We start from the raw sequence: 18,716 nt of genomic DNA, 5'->3' as shown, positions 1-18,716 counted from the left end.
GACCCAGTTCAATAACCTCGTGATCAGAGACCTCAGAAACTATCTCTCATGCCTCTCTACCTGGCAGTCACAGATGGACTAGAGAGGGGACATCCCACTGCATCATGCCACAGTCATCTGAAGCTCTGACTCCTTCGGCCATCCAGATCCTTGGACCAGCACCAGTGACACCACATGCCCCACCAGACCACCATTTGAGTCTGTGAAAATTGCAGGGTTCAAAGCTGGTGCCATAGAGTGGCCACAGTTAACAAGGCAGGCTATGTATCCTGTGGCTCACCTGTGCTCCATATCCAGCCCTGGGAATTACAAAGTCAAGAAGCCTGAACATGCCATCCTCCCAAACCCCACCCTCCCCTGACTCTAAGCTTGAGCAAAGCGATCCTCCAATCATCCTGGTGAACACAGCTGCTCCAGGGCTACATACAGACACACCATCCATACTCTAACCACTGTAGAAATAGGTCATAGTTTTTATTCCCTTTTAATTAGCTACCTTTGATTGATGTTGTTATTGGCTTTCATCGTGTGTGCTAAGCACTGAAGTTGATTAGGGTTCAGGTTCAGGTTACTTTATTTGTACCAAGAGGTAGATTTGGTTTGCAGTAAGGAGTCCTACACACATGTAGTAACAGACAGACAATTGTCATACATCATTCATCTTCACACTTGCTCTACAGGCAACAAAGACCATAACACATAAAACATAAAACATAACATAAAAGTTCTCAGGGGTCCATTCTTTCCTAAGACATTTAAAAGTGTACTACAAGATAATAAAACTGTCAATAAAAGAGTTCAATCGATTAAAATTAATAAATAAAATAAAACTGAAAAGAAAAAAAAGTAACAATTATACTTGTCTTGTCTTATGTGTGATGGCTGCTGGAACAAAACTGTTTTTGTATCGTTTTGTTCTACAACTTGGAACTAAAAACCTGCGACCAGAAGGAAGGAGCTGTGGTTATGACTTAATTTACAGCTTAGTGTTTGGAGTGTGATTTCAGGGCCGTAATGTTTGGGTTTCATGTTTCATGATGTACCATTTTGTCTGTTCCTTTGGGTGTTTTACGTAGCACTGAGGAATAATGATCTGTACTTCACCTTACAATCGAAATTTAGTGTTTACTTATTGCTTGAAACTAGGCTTTCTGAAAAAATGTTAGGTGTTTTTGAAAATTGACCCAGGATCAAGTTAATTCACACATTTCCTAGCTCGTACAAATGTATTGAATATATGGCTGTTGTGTCACTGCACCTGAGTCCACGAAACCTTCCATTCACCTTTTCAAATTCTTTCATTTGTAATTATTTAGTTTGTCCATCTTTTGTAGTTTATAGTCATTTTGTTGTAGTTGTTTTATAGACATCTTGCAGAGCACTAAATTGCAGACTCTAACATATCAGATATATTGATTGGTTGATCACGGCCGATTTACAAATGGTATTCATTAACTTTCACTGGGTTACGGTTTCCCCATGAACACCACTTGTGAGGAAGAACTTTCCCATGTATACACAACCATTTTTCTTGCAGAACAAGAACGAGTACCTTTATACAATATAATACGCCCTTACACGTCACAAAGGGGACTGATTCCTACACTATTTGAGAATTGCAGAACAAGACCTCCCTTATTAATTCCACCCTTGAACAGTATGACGGGAGCTACGTCATATATCCTCCAGGTAATAGTTGTTTTTTCACTTCTGCATTTAATCAGATTTACAGATCTTGGGTGTGTCTTCACATCTATGCATGCCTAAGTGGTATGTTGGGCCTTTTGCTTTTCCCTTCCCATTGAAAATATGCTCATGAACTATTTACCTGAGATGTGTCACATGGGGCATTTGAATCCAAGAAGACTGTGGGCATTCCATACAAATAAAGCAATAAACCCCAGTGCACTGTCATCAAAACTTTCAACTATGTTGTATGTAAATGCGTGGGGAGAGGTATGAGATTGCCAAGGGCCAAGATGTACCTGTTGTGAAACTCAAGCATGCACAAAAAAACACCTCAGAGTAACATTATTTTAATCAGACTTTAATATTTGAATAGAGACGTCAGAAAAGGAGAGGTGAAATGAATGAATAAGGTCAGAGGTCAGAGGTCAGGGACACAGCCTGACATGAGGTCAAATGCACGCGAGGTAAGTGAAGGGTAGAAGGGACAGGCGTATATACAGAACTCGCCCACGCTATAGAGGAGGGGTTCTGGGGCGAGCCAATCAGCAGGGCTCCAATTCAGACGATGGAGACCGCGGCGTGGCGCAGCATGGCACAGCGCGGCACTCCATCAGTACAGCAGTAGGTAAGTAGGCTCACTCACTCCTCCCCCATCGGCACGTGTGGCACTGAGAGAGGCAGGTTCTTACACGGGTCCAGTTTCTTCTGTGGGTGTCAGTGCATTGTAACGAAAGAGGGATGACACAGCTAAAACAGGAGTGAGGGTTTAACTGCTACTGGGGCAGAAGGTGTGCCTTATCCATCCCAGTCATTCAGTCAATGAAACAAAAATACACACATGCACACACATACACAAGCTCCAAAATCAGCTAGAAAATAACATATCACTTGCATGTAGACCCAATGCATTTCAATCTGGCCTGCTATTACTGAGTCGCAGTTGCACTTTTTGCTCTATATTCGACACTAGGAATGGCTCTACAGCAGTAAAGCTTTAGGAGCTGTGGGCATGATATATGTGCATATAAGGAAGGGGCTAAACAACTGAATATAGACAATTAAATGCTTGGAAGAACAAGGGTCAAAGGTCATTTCAGCATGACGCTGCGTTTTTTTTTTTCTGGTGAAGTGGAATGAGGAGTGCGTCCGTGTGAGCACTACCCTCGTTGGCGCTCTCTGAGCGGGCGGGACTGGTGACACAACAGGAGTGTTGTTTGTGGGCGTTTCCAATCGTCCGTGCTGAGGCGGGGAGGGGGGTTCGGGAGGGGTGCGGCAAAGTTTACTCTGTGGTTGCGTTTCTCTCGCTCTTTCCATCACTTCACTCGTTCTTCTTCTCCTTTTGCTTGAGCAGTTTGTTGATCTCCCGCTTGACCATGCCGGCGTACTTGGTGATGATGCCATGCTGGTTAAGGCCGGGCAGGAGGAGGAGGAAGCTCACTGCAGGAGGCAGGGAGGGAGAAGGAGGGGAAAGACAGGAGAGAGGGAGAAATGAAGAGAAAGAAGGAAAGGGAGGTGGAGGGAGAGAGAAAGAAAGAAAGAAAAAGAGATGGAAGGTGGCAGGAGAAAAAAAAGGAATGGGAGGGGAGGAGAGAAAGGGAGGTGGAGGAGAGGAAAAGAAAGTGAGAGAGAAAGAAAGGCAGGTCAGACCAGGAACACAGCTTCTCTTAAACCCTTTGTGGTTTCAAGCAAATCCCCTGGCTTGACCTGTTTGTGACTGACTAATGGTCGGATTTCTCTGAAGTGATTCATGCGGCTGACCTTGAAATTCTTGTATGCTTTGTTTTGCCTGAGCCATGGGATTATGGCTCTTTGTTTGAGGTTCAGAGACTGTTGGGAGAGATGGGTCAGAACACTCCTGGGAGAGGTATCTTAACAGGTCTCAAACGAAGTGCTCACGTAATTATAATACACCTCCCACTGAGGGCAGAGCTCAGGATTGCAGAACTCTGTTTCAAAAACAAACAGCAGTAACTCATGTTATGGGAAATAATTCTCCAATTTACTTTACAAAATAAACTTATTCTTTCTTTTTTATATCTTTGATAATTAAAATTTCAATTTCTATAATTTGAATTTCCTATTAAAAAACGGCAGGAAAATTCCTTTATATTAACGTGAATGGTGGTTTGCCCCCAAGCTGGCAATTTTCTGGCTGCTGAAGGACGGCAGATTATTCCCGACTCTCCTTTCTAAATTTGTAGTAAGATGATAAAGTAATACGAGCGGCAGATATATTTGGTGGCCTCTTTATTTGAGCTTGATTTGGCAGGTCTGGCCTGCGTAGCTACTGTGTGACTCAGTGCTTCAAATAGCCACAAGCTGTGAGAGATGCAAGGAAGTGGGAGCGATGCACGTATCCCACTGCCACCAACAATGCCTCAGAAGCTCACACTTAGTGTGGCTCACTTAAGCCACGGTCTCACAGAAAAAGCAATGTTGGCTTTCCTAAGGGCTACCTGACTAAAGCTTGACTTTGAGACCATTTTGGGGATTGCTGCCATAGATTTCAGCTCTGGAACACTGCTTAAACAGAACTGGCAAAGAGAGACAGGGGAAAAGATATCAGCGTTTGCCAGGCAAAGGGAGGCTATCTTATACCATGCTTCTGCTGATAAACCCACAATTTGTTTTCATAGTGTTGCATTCTGGGTGACAGAACACAATTAGAAATGCATTTCAGATTATTGACAGAAAACAGAGGAAGTAGTAAACAAGTTGAAACAGGGCTTTAAAAGTGAACTGAACAACAAGAAATCTGCTACAACCATAAATAAAAATTTAACATGGGAAACACTGCGTCACAGGTATTCGATTACTGAAAAGGCTGCTTTTCAAATGCTTTGTTTTTTTTTTTTTTTTTGCAGAATCCAAAAGAACAAAACAGCTATCAAGAATTCCTGGCTCTAGGCATCCATGTGACACTCTTCCCAAATAAAACAGGTTGACCTGCCCAAAAGAGCCAAAAAACAGCAAAACCTTCAACAGGGGAGGGGAACCCAGTGCACACACTACGTACCAATCAGGTAGGTCAGGAACAAGTTGTGGACTTGCTGTCCAATCCAGGCCACGACCACCAGACTGCTGATCACAGACAGGAAGTACTGGGGAAAGAGGAAGTCACACGTACATTCACTGCACAAGCGCTAGAGATGGTGGCAAAAGTGACAACAAAGTTGCTCTATATCCGAACATAACTCTTTATAAACAATACAAACTAGCTGAAGGAGGCAGGTCTCAGTGCAAGGCATTAAAGTCTAGAAGAACACAAGATACTCTGTGAGATGGAAAAGTAGGGGGCTCCCTTTATGCTGTAAACACAAGACCCACAACCTAGTTGTATTTAAGAGAGACACGCAGTTCCACAAGTGCCAGACTGCAGAGGGCTTTGAGGCTACCTTTCAGTCAGTGCCTAAGTTAAACCTGGGATCCTAGGCAAGGCAAACTCCTATTGAATTTGCCTGATGAATAAAGTGGTTTTCTCAGTTTGCCCTATAGCCCCCTTCACCCCCCCCCCCCCCCCACCCCATCACAGAATCTACCCACATCAGAATGATAGTTAGAGCAGTTTTATTTGTTGTACATTAAGTGACCAAACCATTCACACACACTTCTTGCATGAATCACCTACTCCTTTTTGTTTTAGAAAACAAAGGCTCGCAAACAAGGAAAGCCTTCCGCCAATTCCTGCAGGCTTCAACTTTGCAATCAGATCCTTCCACAGGCCAAGCTTACAAGTTACTGTTTGCTGCCAAGCATTCCTAAGACACCCACTGGGTCACTAACGTTTGAGGCTAGAACCGCCACAGTGTCTGATCCATTTCTGAACCTCAGACATTTGTTGCTGGAGCCCTAAAGGAAACTGACGGAAGGGTAGGACCAAGAGTGAGCTCTTGTTTTCAGTGAATAAAGTATGTAATGATTCACACTTCAGGACACTTTGTTCATTCCCTCAGCTTGTCATTTTCCCTCCTGCACCACCAGTAAGCCTTTTCAGGTGCACAAATGTCGTCATTGTTGATTAGCCACGTGCCAAAACAAACATCCGCCCCACTCCCGGTTTACCATTTTGGGCTTCTCCTCCTTGAGGGCGAAGAGGCGCTTCCACCAGCCAGCCACGCTGTGCTGGGACCTCACCAGGTTTCCACAGATCTCATGAAAGCGCTGCTGCTGCTCGGTCGTCCTGTAGGAAACAATTTACATTTGGTCAACGGAGCCAGACACATTTAGAGCCACCAAGCAGCATCATTTAAATTCAGAACAACATGTAGTTTGAGCGTTTGTCTTAAAGCACTTGGAAATGGAGGGAACATATAGAGAAGGGCCTCATTTTCTGTTTGTAAATCCTCAAGCCCTATTCCTGGTGACTTCACTCTCAAAAAGTTTCTTTCTGTAGACAGATCTGGAGGCTTTCTGCTCTGGCTGCACTGTGATGGTTCTGACATGCCACCCTCCAGTATCTGTGCATATCTTTATCACAAAGAGCCACCAAAGGCACTGCTTCTCCACAGTTCCAGGTCACGTCTATTCGTTCAAAGTTCTCAAATGGGTTCAGGCACACATCTAGGGTGGTTGAGAGAGACCCAGGGAAAGCCACTGGTTGGATGCACCCTGGTTAGGGTCGTGGACTTGGTGTTGTCTTTCTGTTTGTAACCAAATGCTTTCCCAGTGGTTCATTTTCAAATACTGAACTTTTCTCTGAAATTTTCATTTTGAATTCCAACCCTGATAAATGAGAACTGTACCACTAAAGTGATTTTTTTTGAAAGCTGACCTCTGCAGTCTCTGACATGAATGTTGACAAAGTGTGGACATGGCATTGTCTAGAATCAAGTTACTCAAGATCCCCCTGCCACAATGTTTCAAATCCTCTTTTTCTCCAACCCTTCTGTGTCGCTCCGGATAGCCTGGTGACTCAGCACATTGTTGCTGGGACGGTGATTGGCAAGGCCCTCTGTGATTCACGAGGCTGCTAGTCCAATGGGGATATTTACACGGCTCACGGCAAAACCATATACAACATATATGATGGCAATATGGGCCACTAGCATAGCTGTGGTCAGGGGCCAAAAACGTGCATGCACACGCAGGAATAACTCCCTGGGGTGTGTCCCCAGAAGGGGGGGGTGGAGCAGACAGCTGCTGAGTCAGTCCTCTGCAGGGTACAAGACATGAGACACTGCCGCAACTGCACACCGTCACCCGAGAGCACGGAGATTTATGGGCCCCAGAGGAAAGCGAGCGAGAGAGATGGCCTGGAGTCTCACCCCGTGACCCCTCCCTCTCCTCCACTACCACCACCCGCAGCGTAAAGACCGTCCCCTAAATGTCAAATGCACGACAGGCTCAGAGCGCCGTTGTAAGATAAGACTGCGACTTCTGATCTATGACCAAGGACACTTGGGAAATCAAACTTTGCTGTTCAGCTCTGAGATCAACCAAGAACCCTGACTCAGACTTGGGAGAGCGTGCAAATGAGAGGCTGAGAAAGAGTTCACTCTAGAACCACCTACACAGTCAGAAATGGAGGGGGGCTGAGCAGGTCCTGTCAAAGATTATTCAAGATAATCCAACCTGGGTGGTTAAGTCTTTCGCTGTAACAAGGCCCTGCAGACAGAGCAAAGCTAGGGGCCAAGTTGCCCTGCAAGAGGTGCTAACCTTGAAATGCTTTAAACAGCACACAGAGCTACTCTCTTTAAAAATAATAACAGTCAGCAGTTAATATGTGAATATTTGTGAAAATCCGAGTGAATATTTGCAAATATAACCAAGGGAACTTTCAATAAAATCACTGTGTCAAGAAATACCAAGTGAATCACTCTTAAAGGGCTGACTTGTAAGCATTCAGTGGGTCCAACTAAGGATGTTTCCAGGGTTTTATTCCGTCACAGAGCCAAATAAGACCTGGATGTGTTAATGGAGGCTGGATCAGTCAGTCACGAGAGCTGCAGCTGTCCAAAGGTCATCAGACTGTTCTGTAGAGATGCTAAAGTTACGCTCCTTATGCTCCTTTTTTCGAACACACGGTACATTTACAATTTTACTTCCACAAACGACAAATGACAGACTAAGAACAACAACAAAAAAAAAAAAAAAAACACATTCTGGGGCCTAATTTTATCCATGTTACCCTGTGCTGTGAGAATGATAGAAGCTTTCTGAAAAATTGCTGACACACCATCAGAAGATCTTAATCAGGAGATTTCAGTTGTCAAACCATTGTCTATACAGTTATTCACCCTACCACAGCAGCTTGTGAGAGCTCTCAGCTGAACAATATGACTTTCAACATCCACTTCTTGGAAGTGTGCTGGGCGCCAGTCAGCTGGCAAGCATTAACTTTTCAGGGTAAACTCAGTCTGGAACTGAGACAGAAGCAAACAATGTACTGTTATGTCACAAAGGAGTCTGAGCAGTGGGGTGGGGCTTCTCCTCATTGGAAGGTCTCTTCAAACCAGGCCCAGTCCTATGTGGTTTGTCAAGGTATTAACAGTTTGTATTGCTCGACTGTGCCCTCAAAGGGGATATCCCTAACTTCTCTGGGTGAAAGCTGGAAGGCATGTCACTTGTAGCTTGAGTCAGAACAGCCCTGTGTTAACCCTCGAAGGTAAGCACCCAGTCCCATCTTGGAAGTCACAGCGCCCAGGAACATTTCGGATTTTGTAAGCACCGCGACGATGCGGGCTGTGTTCCACTCAACCAAGCGAGGGTCAGTCACCCCAACCCCACCCTCCCAGAGATGGGACTCACCACTTGTTGGAGCCGAACACCCTTGGGGCGAGAGTGGGCACCAGGTAGTCTGCCAGGCACAGAATCATGACGCCGCAGGACACGCCAGTCAGCACCGACGGGTCCAGGTAATAGATCAACCTGCCAGTTCAGAGAGAGGGACAGGTGATGCCGACTAGGACGGAGACTGGACAGGTGATTACCAGCCATGCACCAAGCCTGCATCACTCAACTGGCCTTATAGACATCTGGGTACGACTGTGTGCCTAACTGACATAAGTATGCATGGGCTGCCCATAATCGCAGGGAGGAGCATTGTTTACCAATTTCCCCAACCCATTTTCCCAACCAATCACGATCTCATCCAAAAAATCTTGAGTTTTAAGGAGAAACATTCACTGTGTGCTAACTGGGGGTGTGCTTTTGATTGCTCAGGCTTTACATGTACACTACTGCAGTTTAGGGCTGTTGCCACCAGGTTGCCAGATATGGCGACCAAATCAACAGGTGGGTGGGTGGGTGGAGGGGATGGAGGATGTATGAACACACTGGAGTAACAGCTAAAGAAGAATGGCTTGTCCTAAATCAATGAACATGAAACAGATTAAGTTGAAGTGCAACACAGCATTTTTATTTCAGTACTGATTTTCTTTTTTTGCTGAGCCTTGACCCTGTTAACAGCTTTCAGGGACTCTACAGATCCAAGATGTAAATGCTCCATTCCCATTTTTCCCATAGAATCCTGCTCCCACTCATTTCACTCTGACATTGCCAATACTACAGATTTCAGTGGGAAACCGGAGTAAGCCAACACGTTTTGGCCGGAGAGTAAACCTGTCTTGTTTGATTCAATCCTTGATTCACCCACCAGTGTGAAAAGGGGGTCAATGAACAGGTGATGAAAGGTGCCGGGGGCAGAGCCAGGTGTGCTGTACTCACATGAACAGCACAGTGGTGGCTCCCATCAGGGCCCCGGGGAACCAGGGCTTCTCCCAGCGCAGGACCTGGTCACCGGCCAGGATCACTTCACCCCATCCCTGCAGCTGCTCCTCCAGCTGTGCTGTCTCCTGGGCCTGCAGGCAGGAAAGGGTTAAACACAGGGAGCCCTTATTAAAAAAGCACTTAAACCACAGTATTCCAGACCCGAACAGAGCATGTTCACAAAGGTAGAACAGAACACAGCCTCTTTATTTAAATGAACCCCTCCTTCCTTAACATACATACATGTATGTAGCTGAACATCACACTTTGACTGCTGTACAAACTATCCCAAAATGAAGCACTGGTTTGTGTACAAAGCAAATGGCCTAGAGGGATGTTGTGGAGCAATTGCACTTGCAATTAACATGCAACCGTGTACGGTCTTCAGAGCATGTGGGCAGATAGAGTGTCCTGTTAATTACTATGCCATCTTCTCCTGGGTGGGGTCTGCACTGGATCCAAGCACCAGCATTCAGGCCAGAGAAGATCCTGTCCATTTCAGACAGATGCCAGGTTGCCCCCAGCATCAGCAACTAAATTAGCCATTCAAAAAAGGTCAAAACATGATGCAATAATACTTCTGTTTCTCTCAACTCCAAATGGCTTTCTGAGGTTGGTGGAGACAAAGAGTGTCCCTTCAAGAGGAAAAATCATTTTGGCTTGGGCAAAAATAAATAGGTTTCATAATGGCAAACAACTTCTATTCCGAGGTAGAGGACAAACTCTGCAACATTTCAATGACAATTCAAAATATTAAAACATTCCAGTTATTGACTACTGACTGGTGGCGCATTATGTCACTCCTGACATCGGAGAGTAACTGTGTCAAAATGAACTGATATGTACCCCATACCCCAGGGCCCTCTAAATGGCAGGTTCACCCCAGGTTGATCCAAGGCAGGCGTGCTATGCTCCTCTTAGTCAGATTCAATTACCTGGCTACGTTAGGGCCAATCTGCAGAAACAAGGGCGTGCAGTGTGACGACGTCTCTTTCCAGTTCCAAGGCACTGAACTACAAATTTAATCTGAAAGGCCTTTTTCTGGGAATTTTCTTTCCCCCTCCAAAGGTGACAGGCGTGCTTTTGAACACAAACAGTGCAATCTTGTTTTTGACTTACCAAAATGATATTACCCTGAGAATACTGTAAGCCATTTCCCCACCAGTAATATTTTACATCTTAAGTGTAACAAGGTTATCAGTTACCTTTAAACGCAAATCTCTTCTGTTTGCGTTTAACAACAGAGGAAAAGAATGCAAGCTCCCAGTTATTCTCTCTAGAAATCCTTGAACAATAGGAAAAATGGAAAAAGAATACAGCACTCCACTATAACTAGGTAAAAGTTATTGTAAGGTTAAACATAGACTTGTTCACCTCTGTCCTCACATGCATTTTGATGGCTATATTTGGACCTACTGGCTTGGCTTTTTCTTCTTTCAAGCTACTAAAAATGTAAAAATGAATATCTCTAAACCCAATTCAAGCTACTCGTTTCAATACATGTAAACACTGATCACACTGCGATGGTAGTGCATATTTGACCAGAAATCATTTGATAATTCATTAAATACAGCCCCCATATATGTGCTATAGTAACACTGTTTTTGCACTGCTTATTCTTCTAACCTATATCACAGAGTGTATGATTCATAAATTAAAATGCTATCAATTCCTAAATGCTGTCTTGCTAACTATGAAGCACAATACAAAGCGCTTCTTAAGCTTGCCCTGCAACACTATGTCCACGACTGAATATGTACAGATCCTGGTTTTTGTCCGTTTCACTTCTGCAGCTCCACCTCAACCTAAAACGTTTCTAGTTTTGCAGTGGCATCTCTGGTTTCCCGGAATGATGACATTGCAGGCTTTTCCATGGGTTTCAAAGGAGCTACTTTCTCTCGGTGGAAAACAAGTAAGCGTCAGTTGTTATGAACACAAATATCCAACCGGACCTGGTTCGCTGGTCTAAGACATCCATTTACCTTACGTATGTGCCCACGGGTTGAACGAATCTGAAATATAATGCGCAAATGTTGAAATAAGGTATAACTATATACGGCAACTTTAGGACAATGTCGACATTAGAATTACAGTGAGATTGGCTTTATCATGGTTCATCTGCTATCTCCAAGCCCGTTGCCTGTGCTGAGAAATATGGTGAATAAACTGCCAAAGTCACAAAAAGCGGGTGCGTGTTGCATTTATCTGACGATTTCCTTCAGTGATAAATTAATGTGAAACCGCACAACACTGTTTCTCAACTACCTCGTAAACGAAAGGACCCTGCTATTCCTGCTTTGGGCGTGTATTGTTGAAACATGCGACATGCACGAAAACTGCTGGAAATGAACTTTTTAGTTAAACAACTGGTGCGAATTTTCGCGTTTGCAATAAGCGGATGGTGATCTTCCGACTTTTGGCATTCAAATGCACGAAGAAATGCGTATCACAGAGGGTCGGACTTGCTTGAAGGGCAGCTGACATAAGAATGTACTTTACGCTCCTTATCCATGTCCTTGAACATGCAGATGGGCCTCAGGCAGCTCTGACAAACGATTAATATTAAGACTAACTATTAAGGTAACCAATTCCGGGACAAAAGGGGCCTATTACACTAGACTATAGGATAACATAGATTGTGCAACTGACGGCGAAAAAAAGACTGAGGCCGATCATATCAAGAAAATAACTTAGCTGGGTCAGTCGATGATATCAACCGTATCGTCTGCTTAGTTAGCTAAACAGCACCCAAACCAGCCCCCATACTCGAACTAAATGGGAAATAATTTGCTATTGTTAGTATAGCTAACTAGTCGAGCTATGTTTAGTACAGATCAATGACTATCAAGCAACTAATATGTCTGGAGCTAATGCAATGTAAACTACTGTTACATGGCTAAATGCTCACAACATAAGATACCTCAGCACAGCAGCCGCAGAATTAATTTAGCCGGCTACCTTATTCACTTAGACTAGAGGCAGCGTACGAAGCTAAGTAACGTTAGCACCTGTTAAATGGAGTCAGAAACACCGCTGCCAAATGCGCTTACTAGGTTATCTTGCTAGATAGTTTGCAACACTGCAAGATGAGGCTGTAATTTGGCTAGCTTGCCATGTTAAAGGGTATATTAGCTAACTAAGCAATCCTGTACTAACGTAAAAGGCACGCTGCTTGTTCAGAAAGAGCTCATCGTACAACAGCCAGGCTCTAAACTAATGCAAATATTTCGTAATCGCTACATTTTCAAACCGCAGGTATTCCGCTTAAGCTGCCAACTGCTAAGATAGCGTTACTTACTGTTCAAATCAAACGTCAAGCAAGGATTTCAACATAGAATATTCCTATGTAAGATTAATTTTAGCTGGGTGGATAACTGACAAGGTCCAAAAAAGAAGGTCATGTTATGAATATCAGTGTGCTACATGTCCAGCTAACTAGTTAGCGAGGCCTTAACTAACGCGTCTAACTAGAAAACGCAGCTAACAAGGTCAAGCTAAGCATTCGCCACCGAAATTAGCAAGTAATCAGACATTGAAATCCAAGAATTTTAGCGATACTTACAAGCAGATTAGCGCTTTTGTTATCGCCTTCAGCCATATCTATTCCACCTCTCGTTAGGCCTTTTATGTTTACAACGGTGCAAGCCTGCAGCAAACACACCCCTCGCCTATCTCTCTGCCCACAGTCCGCACACTACTGTGGTCGGTAGGTTGCGTTTGTCAAATACACTGTTCCAGGATTAGTTGTTTTCCTCTTCGCACATAATGCGCACTTTCTATTTATTGGTCATAACTTCTCATTTGACCAATCATAACCGAGAATATTTGACGAGAAATTCAACGCAAAGTGTTATGGGAGTAGTAGTTCAGTGCCAGCCAAGACGACACTCAAAGCTATGTCAAAACATACCAGTAAAACGCAAACCTAAAGCTAATTGTCGTTATGACGATTTTTTTTCCGGCACTCATAAACTAATTTAAATCTTGTTTGGACAAGTCAAAATCACTTAACACGAGAGTCCAGGTAGTGAGATCTTTTGTCGTCTGTGTTGCCCTGTCATAACATACGGAAAATTCTTGGCGTGTACTGTTATTTGATTGGTTAATTCGATGAAAAACAAAACATCTTATTTGTCTAAAGAAAAGGGCGTTATCAAGAAAACGAACTGATTCCGGGCAAAGGGGAAATGGTGAAATTTACTTCGCTTGGAGGTATGGAGACTTGTAGTACAGCGGTACACTTATAACCCCCTCTTTTTGTGACTCTGTTAACTTGGCTTGATTGAAATAAATGTGTTGTTGGGGGTGCGTTCTACAAAGAAGATGGATAGCAAACTACTGCATGCTCCAACTTTTTGTTCATATCCAGCCAGCCACCCTGCGAACAACTTGTACAGCCATCTCTGGCCAGAATAATTTGCGGATTTATTAAGAACAAGCTGTTCAGTGTGGCCTAGAACAGGTGATTGACCAACTAATAAAGGTGCTTACCAGTCTGTTAGTTTGAGGGGAAACCATAAATAGAAAAATACTGAATCCGTCCATGAAAACAATCAACACATATATGTAAAGAACACATGTAGTAAAGAACACACAGCTCTGTTAACATTTGTTGCAGTCACAGTACTCTTCACAAAACAATACATTGGTTACAACTAGAATATTAAATAAAAACCAAAGATTATTATGTGGACGATTGGGATAGGAGTTTAGAAATGTTTGTATGCATTTATCCAAGTAGAAGCTTTTGCTCTGTGAATCCTGGCAGTGGACAACTTTTGTGTGTACATTTTTTGGAAATTCAGTCATTGTTTTTCCTGAAAGACGAGGTGGAATCCTTCTCTGGACAATCATCATTTTTACTGGTGTGGGTCCAGACATATTTTACACTAACACTAGAGTTAGTCACCGTTTCCCAAAACTCGGACACATCAGGGTATTCCCATAGGACATGGTGCAAATTACCTAGGCCCCCTTGGAAACAGAACTCACAAAATGGAGAGTCACAAAGACCCATATGACATAATTTTTGTGTAAAATTAATTAGTTGGTGATTTGGGCTTTTTCATGCACCAAAATGTTTTTCCATATTGTATTTCATTTTATGACTCATAAAGTGTAAGCTCTTTCTCCCACAAAGCAGGCAGAGATAATGGTTTCTGTGTAGATTGTTGTAATTGTTTATAGGTATCAGATGTAAGTCGTCTAGAAGTGTGCCTGTCTCTCATAATCTTAACTATTGGATGTTTATAGCTTTGCTCCCCATGGGACCCCATGGGCATTCACAGCTGCATGTAGTTGTAGGTATAGAATCAACATGGTAAATTATAAATGTGTTGGATTTCCTGGAAGCTGATGAGTCCATTTACATTAAATATTTCTTAAAATAATTTCTAGCCTTTCCTTAACCATAGTTGTAATGTGGATTTTTTTTCGCTTAAAAAATCCCTAGATTTTCACCTTTAAGTAACTGAAGAAGAAACTGGGATGCCAGTTGTTTTGAACACAAAATCATGTTAAATGATTATTTAAATTAATATTTAACGGACTTCTAATTTATTTATTATTTGAGAGATAGCTGAAAAAGAATTAGGAATTGTCCCTTGCATGACCTGCTTGAATGGTCCATTTAATTTCTCCATTGAAAATCCTAGTGCAGTGCTCTGTTGGCTATACACCAATGTGAAGATGTTGCTAACTTACTAACACACCCCTCTTTACATCTGTGGGGGTCTAATTACCCAAAAATGCAACACACCGGGAGCTCATAGACCAAATGTTTTACGAGCACTTTTGCCAATAGCTCTTGCTTCCTGACTGTATTCACATTCAATGGTCTCTACTCAAGCAACACGTCCTGCATGCATGCACAGGGAAAAGTGCCACAGGTTGTTGTTCCCTGCTCTAGCAGCTGCACTGGGTTGGGAGGATGTACCCCATACCTATGAAACACCAGGTTTATATGTTTGGGGTTTTCAACAGAAATGACCACATTGATTATGACATCCACATTTTTACAAACATCTACCTCTGAGCCATCTGACCTTATATAAAGACAAAGAACTCAGGTACAACATTAGTAGATATTTTGTGAGCTTAGTAGCTTCCTCAAAGCTTCAGGAACAGACAACAGCCAGGTATATTAAGTTAGCTAGGATAGGTACAGAAGGTATAGCAGGCCTATACCACTGATGGTTATGTTCACAGTTGTCTTAAGTTGCAGGCACTAATAATACTGTTGAGTCAGCAAGATTTGTCTAAGGTTCCATACACCACTGTCTTGGCAGTTAAGATTTATCCAATCAGCTGGACCATTGAATGGTTGTAAGCTTGAAACTCCAAGTGCATTCTGAACATTATTCTTCTTTATCAACCAGAATGTTGTATTTTTATTTTTTGAAAAATAAACCAAGGGAACAAAATCATGCCCTCCACACACACAGACAGACACACAGGCACACAGAAAGATGAGGGCAAAACCAAGGACAGTTTTACATTTATTTGGCATCAAACAAAACTTAATAAAACCATTAAGAAACAACACTTTGCACTGTCACCAAAAACATCACTGTTTGTTTTGTTTACGAATTTCTCCCACTAAAAATTGTAAAACTAGAAGGACTAGGTCAGTAAAACTCAACCATAAAGGGCAATACATATTAATAAAGACAAGCCAAAAGAGGTCAATAACTAGTCTGCTTAAATGATGTTAAAGAAGCAGGGAGCAGGAGAGAAAACTTCTACTGTACACAACAGATTAGAGATGTACATCAAGGAAAAAGTCTGAGCCAAGATCTCTCAGTCTTCATTAGACCTGGCATTCATCTTTATTTAATCCTTCAGTCAGCCCACACAACTTCAGACAATGGATTGGCCAACTTTGAAGTACAACCATGCAAGCCGCCATAATGTTAAACTACAACAGACAACAGCTGAATCCATCACAACTGCCTTCACTTTAGACACTTCCTATGTTTGAGTGTGGAGTTTCTGTGTGAGATGAACCTTCTTCTTTTTAGTGGCTCTTGTAAAATAAGGGCGTCTCCCATTTTGATAAATGTTTGAGAGCAAAGGAAAAGTAATCTCGGTCACACCATTTTGGATTTTTTTTTTGAAAGGATTAATCTGCCCTCAGCCTCTCTCGGGGCCTCTGGCTTTAAAAGGGGTTCACTGACCCTCTGCTCCTATGTGCCTTCTCTGCAGGAAGCCAGGGACCGCTGTACCGCCATCGCCAAGTAAAAGCACAGAGGCTTTTCAGAAGGAACTGCAGCTCCCTTTCTCCCCGTCTCTGCCAAAAATGTAGTCCAGAAGCGTGCCGATTGCCTGCTTCTCCATGCCAAGGGCGGGAAGGGCAAAAAAATCAAACACGCATGGCTTGTGCTTCCTACAAAGTCCGTTTAGTGGACCCCGGCTTGTTTTGTTTTGACGGTCGGCTTTTGCGCAGGTGTTTGTGCGGGGCAGTTCGAGCTTTTGGGAGCCTTGTTCGCCCCCCCCCCTCCTCGCTCCCCCCCCCATATCTCCAGCAGTCCCCCACACACGCATCCTGAGGAGGTGGACTCAGGGCCCATTTTTGGGGTGTTGCCATGCCGTGGGGATCAGGTGTAGGCCCTGGGGAGGGTATTCAGATTCCCCCCCCCCATCCCCCTCCCTGCTTGCACTCTCTGTCTCTCGCTCTCTCTCGCTCTCTCCCCCCCTACCCCACGGTACTCTGTGGCTCCTCTCGCCCCAGACCCAGTGGATCCTGGTGGATTTCTACCCTTCGCTGGACCAAAACAGATCTCCTGGCGTTCCCCGTTCACACCCAGGCTGTCCAGCCTTCGTACAGCTGGGCCAGGTTATCCACGTTCGTGGCCTCCTTGATCACGTAGTCCACCTGTGAAGACAAATAGAGGGGTCTCGTGAAAGGGTGAAGGCCTTTCTGAGGCACTGGCATCACCTACACAGACCTGGCTGGATTAATGTTCCATGCAGTGAGCACATGGTTAAAGTACATGCTGAAAGCTGAACTGAGGATGGTCACTTGGTTCTGGTGGCTCATACCTGCTCAGTCACGCTCATCCTCCTGTTGGGGTCCATGTCCCTCCCCTCCAGCTTGGCCTTCACTCGTTTCCACACACTCACGGCATACGAGTTCCTCTCCTGGACAGCTGCGTAAGATACAGCATGCACACCACATCCTGTCAACTCATTTCCCTAACACTCATTAACATAACACTCATTGGTGTAACACTCATTGGCGCAACACTTATTCCTCTAACACTCATTTATGCAACATAACACTCATTCCTGTTACACTCATTCCTGTAACATATTACAGCAATATTCATTACAATAACACTCATTGACATAAGTTATTGACAGAACACTTGTAGACATTATGTTCACTCTCACCAACATACACACAGATGAGGCCAACATTTCATAACCTCAAGTCAACACACTTTTCTAACAATACCCAAAACTCTTTTTTTCTCACCTGCATTTTCAGATCAATTCTCCAGCTTCAACATGTGGAATTAATCAATGAAATTTTCCTTAACACAGTACTGTTAACTAAATACAGAGAGTGACACTGGAGAAGACAGACCTCTCCCCGTTTTGGGGTCCCTCACGGCCCTCTTGGGGCTTGGGGCCAGGCTCTTGCTGGTGACGAGCAGGGTGCTGGGCGGGGTGTCCGTGGGGGTCCCCAAGTTCCGAGGGAGGGGCTTGCGAGCGTTCTGGGACATGCTGTCAGGCTGGGTCTTTGGCCCGCTGCATCGCACTGCTGAGTGAACAGCCAGAAATGACTGCTTGTTAAAGCTGCCATTTTTATCACTTATTCAAATCCATATTGCAGACACTGTAATCCAGAGACTAATAAGGGTAATATGATGCATAGTATTAAATACATACAACAGAAATACAGCATGCAGAGCTCTCTAACATGAGCACGTCAGAATCAATGCACAAGCCATTTTTCAGTATTTGTGGCTCTGAACAGAATACAGAAGGCATTTTTTTGACTAAATTCACAATGCGAAAAACAAAGTGAAAAACAAAGTACACATGGAAAAGATGATGAGCATAGGCTTTAACAGGGCTATATTAAATACACGTCATCAGGAAGAGTTCAATCAACAGTGCTCAGTGCTCTCGGTATCAGAATTTGCATCTGAAATGTGCTTTATCAGCGGATGCAATGCAAACGAGGTTCTTAATGACGTTAGCTAATCTAATGACAGTTTAAATGTAGCTGAAAGATGTAATCAAACATATGGGTTCTGCAGCTCTGGTGTGAAGAGAAGTGAAAGTGCTTTAACACACAATACTTAGTAAACCCT

The 18,716-nt window shown here is 43.6% G+C and overlaps 2 protein-coding genes across 2 annotated transcripts in view; both read right to left on the bottom strand.

Annotated features, from left to right (window-relative positions):
* Nucleotides 1-2,798: 2,798 nt before the first annotated feature.
* On the bottom strand, nt 2,799-13,148 carry LOC118794428 (ADP-ribosylation factor-like protein 6-interacting protein 1). The gene is made up of 6 exons (XM_036552678.1): nt 12,959-13,148; nt 9,355-9,488; nt 8,437-8,556; nt 5,752-5,869; nt 4,706-4,790; nt 2,799-3,126 (listed from the first exon to the last, which is right to left on the bottom strand). The coding sequence occupies exons 1-6, from the start codon at nt 12,992-12,994 to the stop codon at nt 3,008-3,010; spliced, it is 612 nt and encodes a 203-aa protein (XP_036408571.1). The 5' UTR covers nt 12,995-13,148; the 3' UTR covers nt 2,799-3,007.
* A 2,804-nt stretch (nt 13,149-15,952) lies between these two features.
* The window catches only part of LOC118794163 (serine/threonine-protein kinase SMG1-like), a 47,550-nt gene continuing 44,786 nt past the window's right edge, over nt 15,953-18,716 (bottom strand). The window contains exons 60-62 of the mRNA XM_036552343.1: nt 17,984-18,160; nt 17,437-17,543; nt 15,953-17,269 (exon numbers count right to left, since the gene is read on the bottom strand). Of these exons, the coding sequence (XP_036408236.1) occupies nt 17,192-17,269; nt 17,437-17,543; nt 17,984-18,160 (362 nt within the window). The 3' untranslated portion in view covers nt 15,953-17,191. The remainder of the gene's footprint in view (nt 17,270-17,436; nt 17,544-17,983; nt 18,161-18,716) is intronic.

Source organism: Megalops cyprinoides, chromosome 19 (assembly GCF_013368585.1).
Source record: "Megalops cyprinoides isolate fMegCyp1 chromosome 19, fMegCyp1.pri, whole genome shotgun sequence".
Lineage (NCBI taxonomy): Eukaryota > Metazoa > Chordata > Actinopteri > Elopiformes > Megalopidae > Megalops > Megalops cyprinoides.
The sequence above is the reverse complement of the archived record's forward strand: the minus strand, read 5'-3'. Positions and strand labels throughout refer to the sequence as shown.

Excerpts from the sequence above, each read along its gene's own strand:
- LOC118794428 (XM_036552678.1), bottom strand. The coding sequence starts at position 12,994 with ATGGCTGAAGGCGATAACAAAAGCGCTAATCTGCTT. Across the intron at positions 8,557-9,354 it reads GCCACCACTGTGCTGTTCAT|GTTGATCTATTACCTGGACC; the intron begins GTGAGTACAGCA and ends CTGAACTGGCAG. Across the intron at positions 3,127-4,705 it reads GTTCCTGACCTACCTGATTG|TGAGCTTCCTCCTCCTCCTG; the intron begins GTACGTAGTGTG and ends TGCCTCCTGCAG.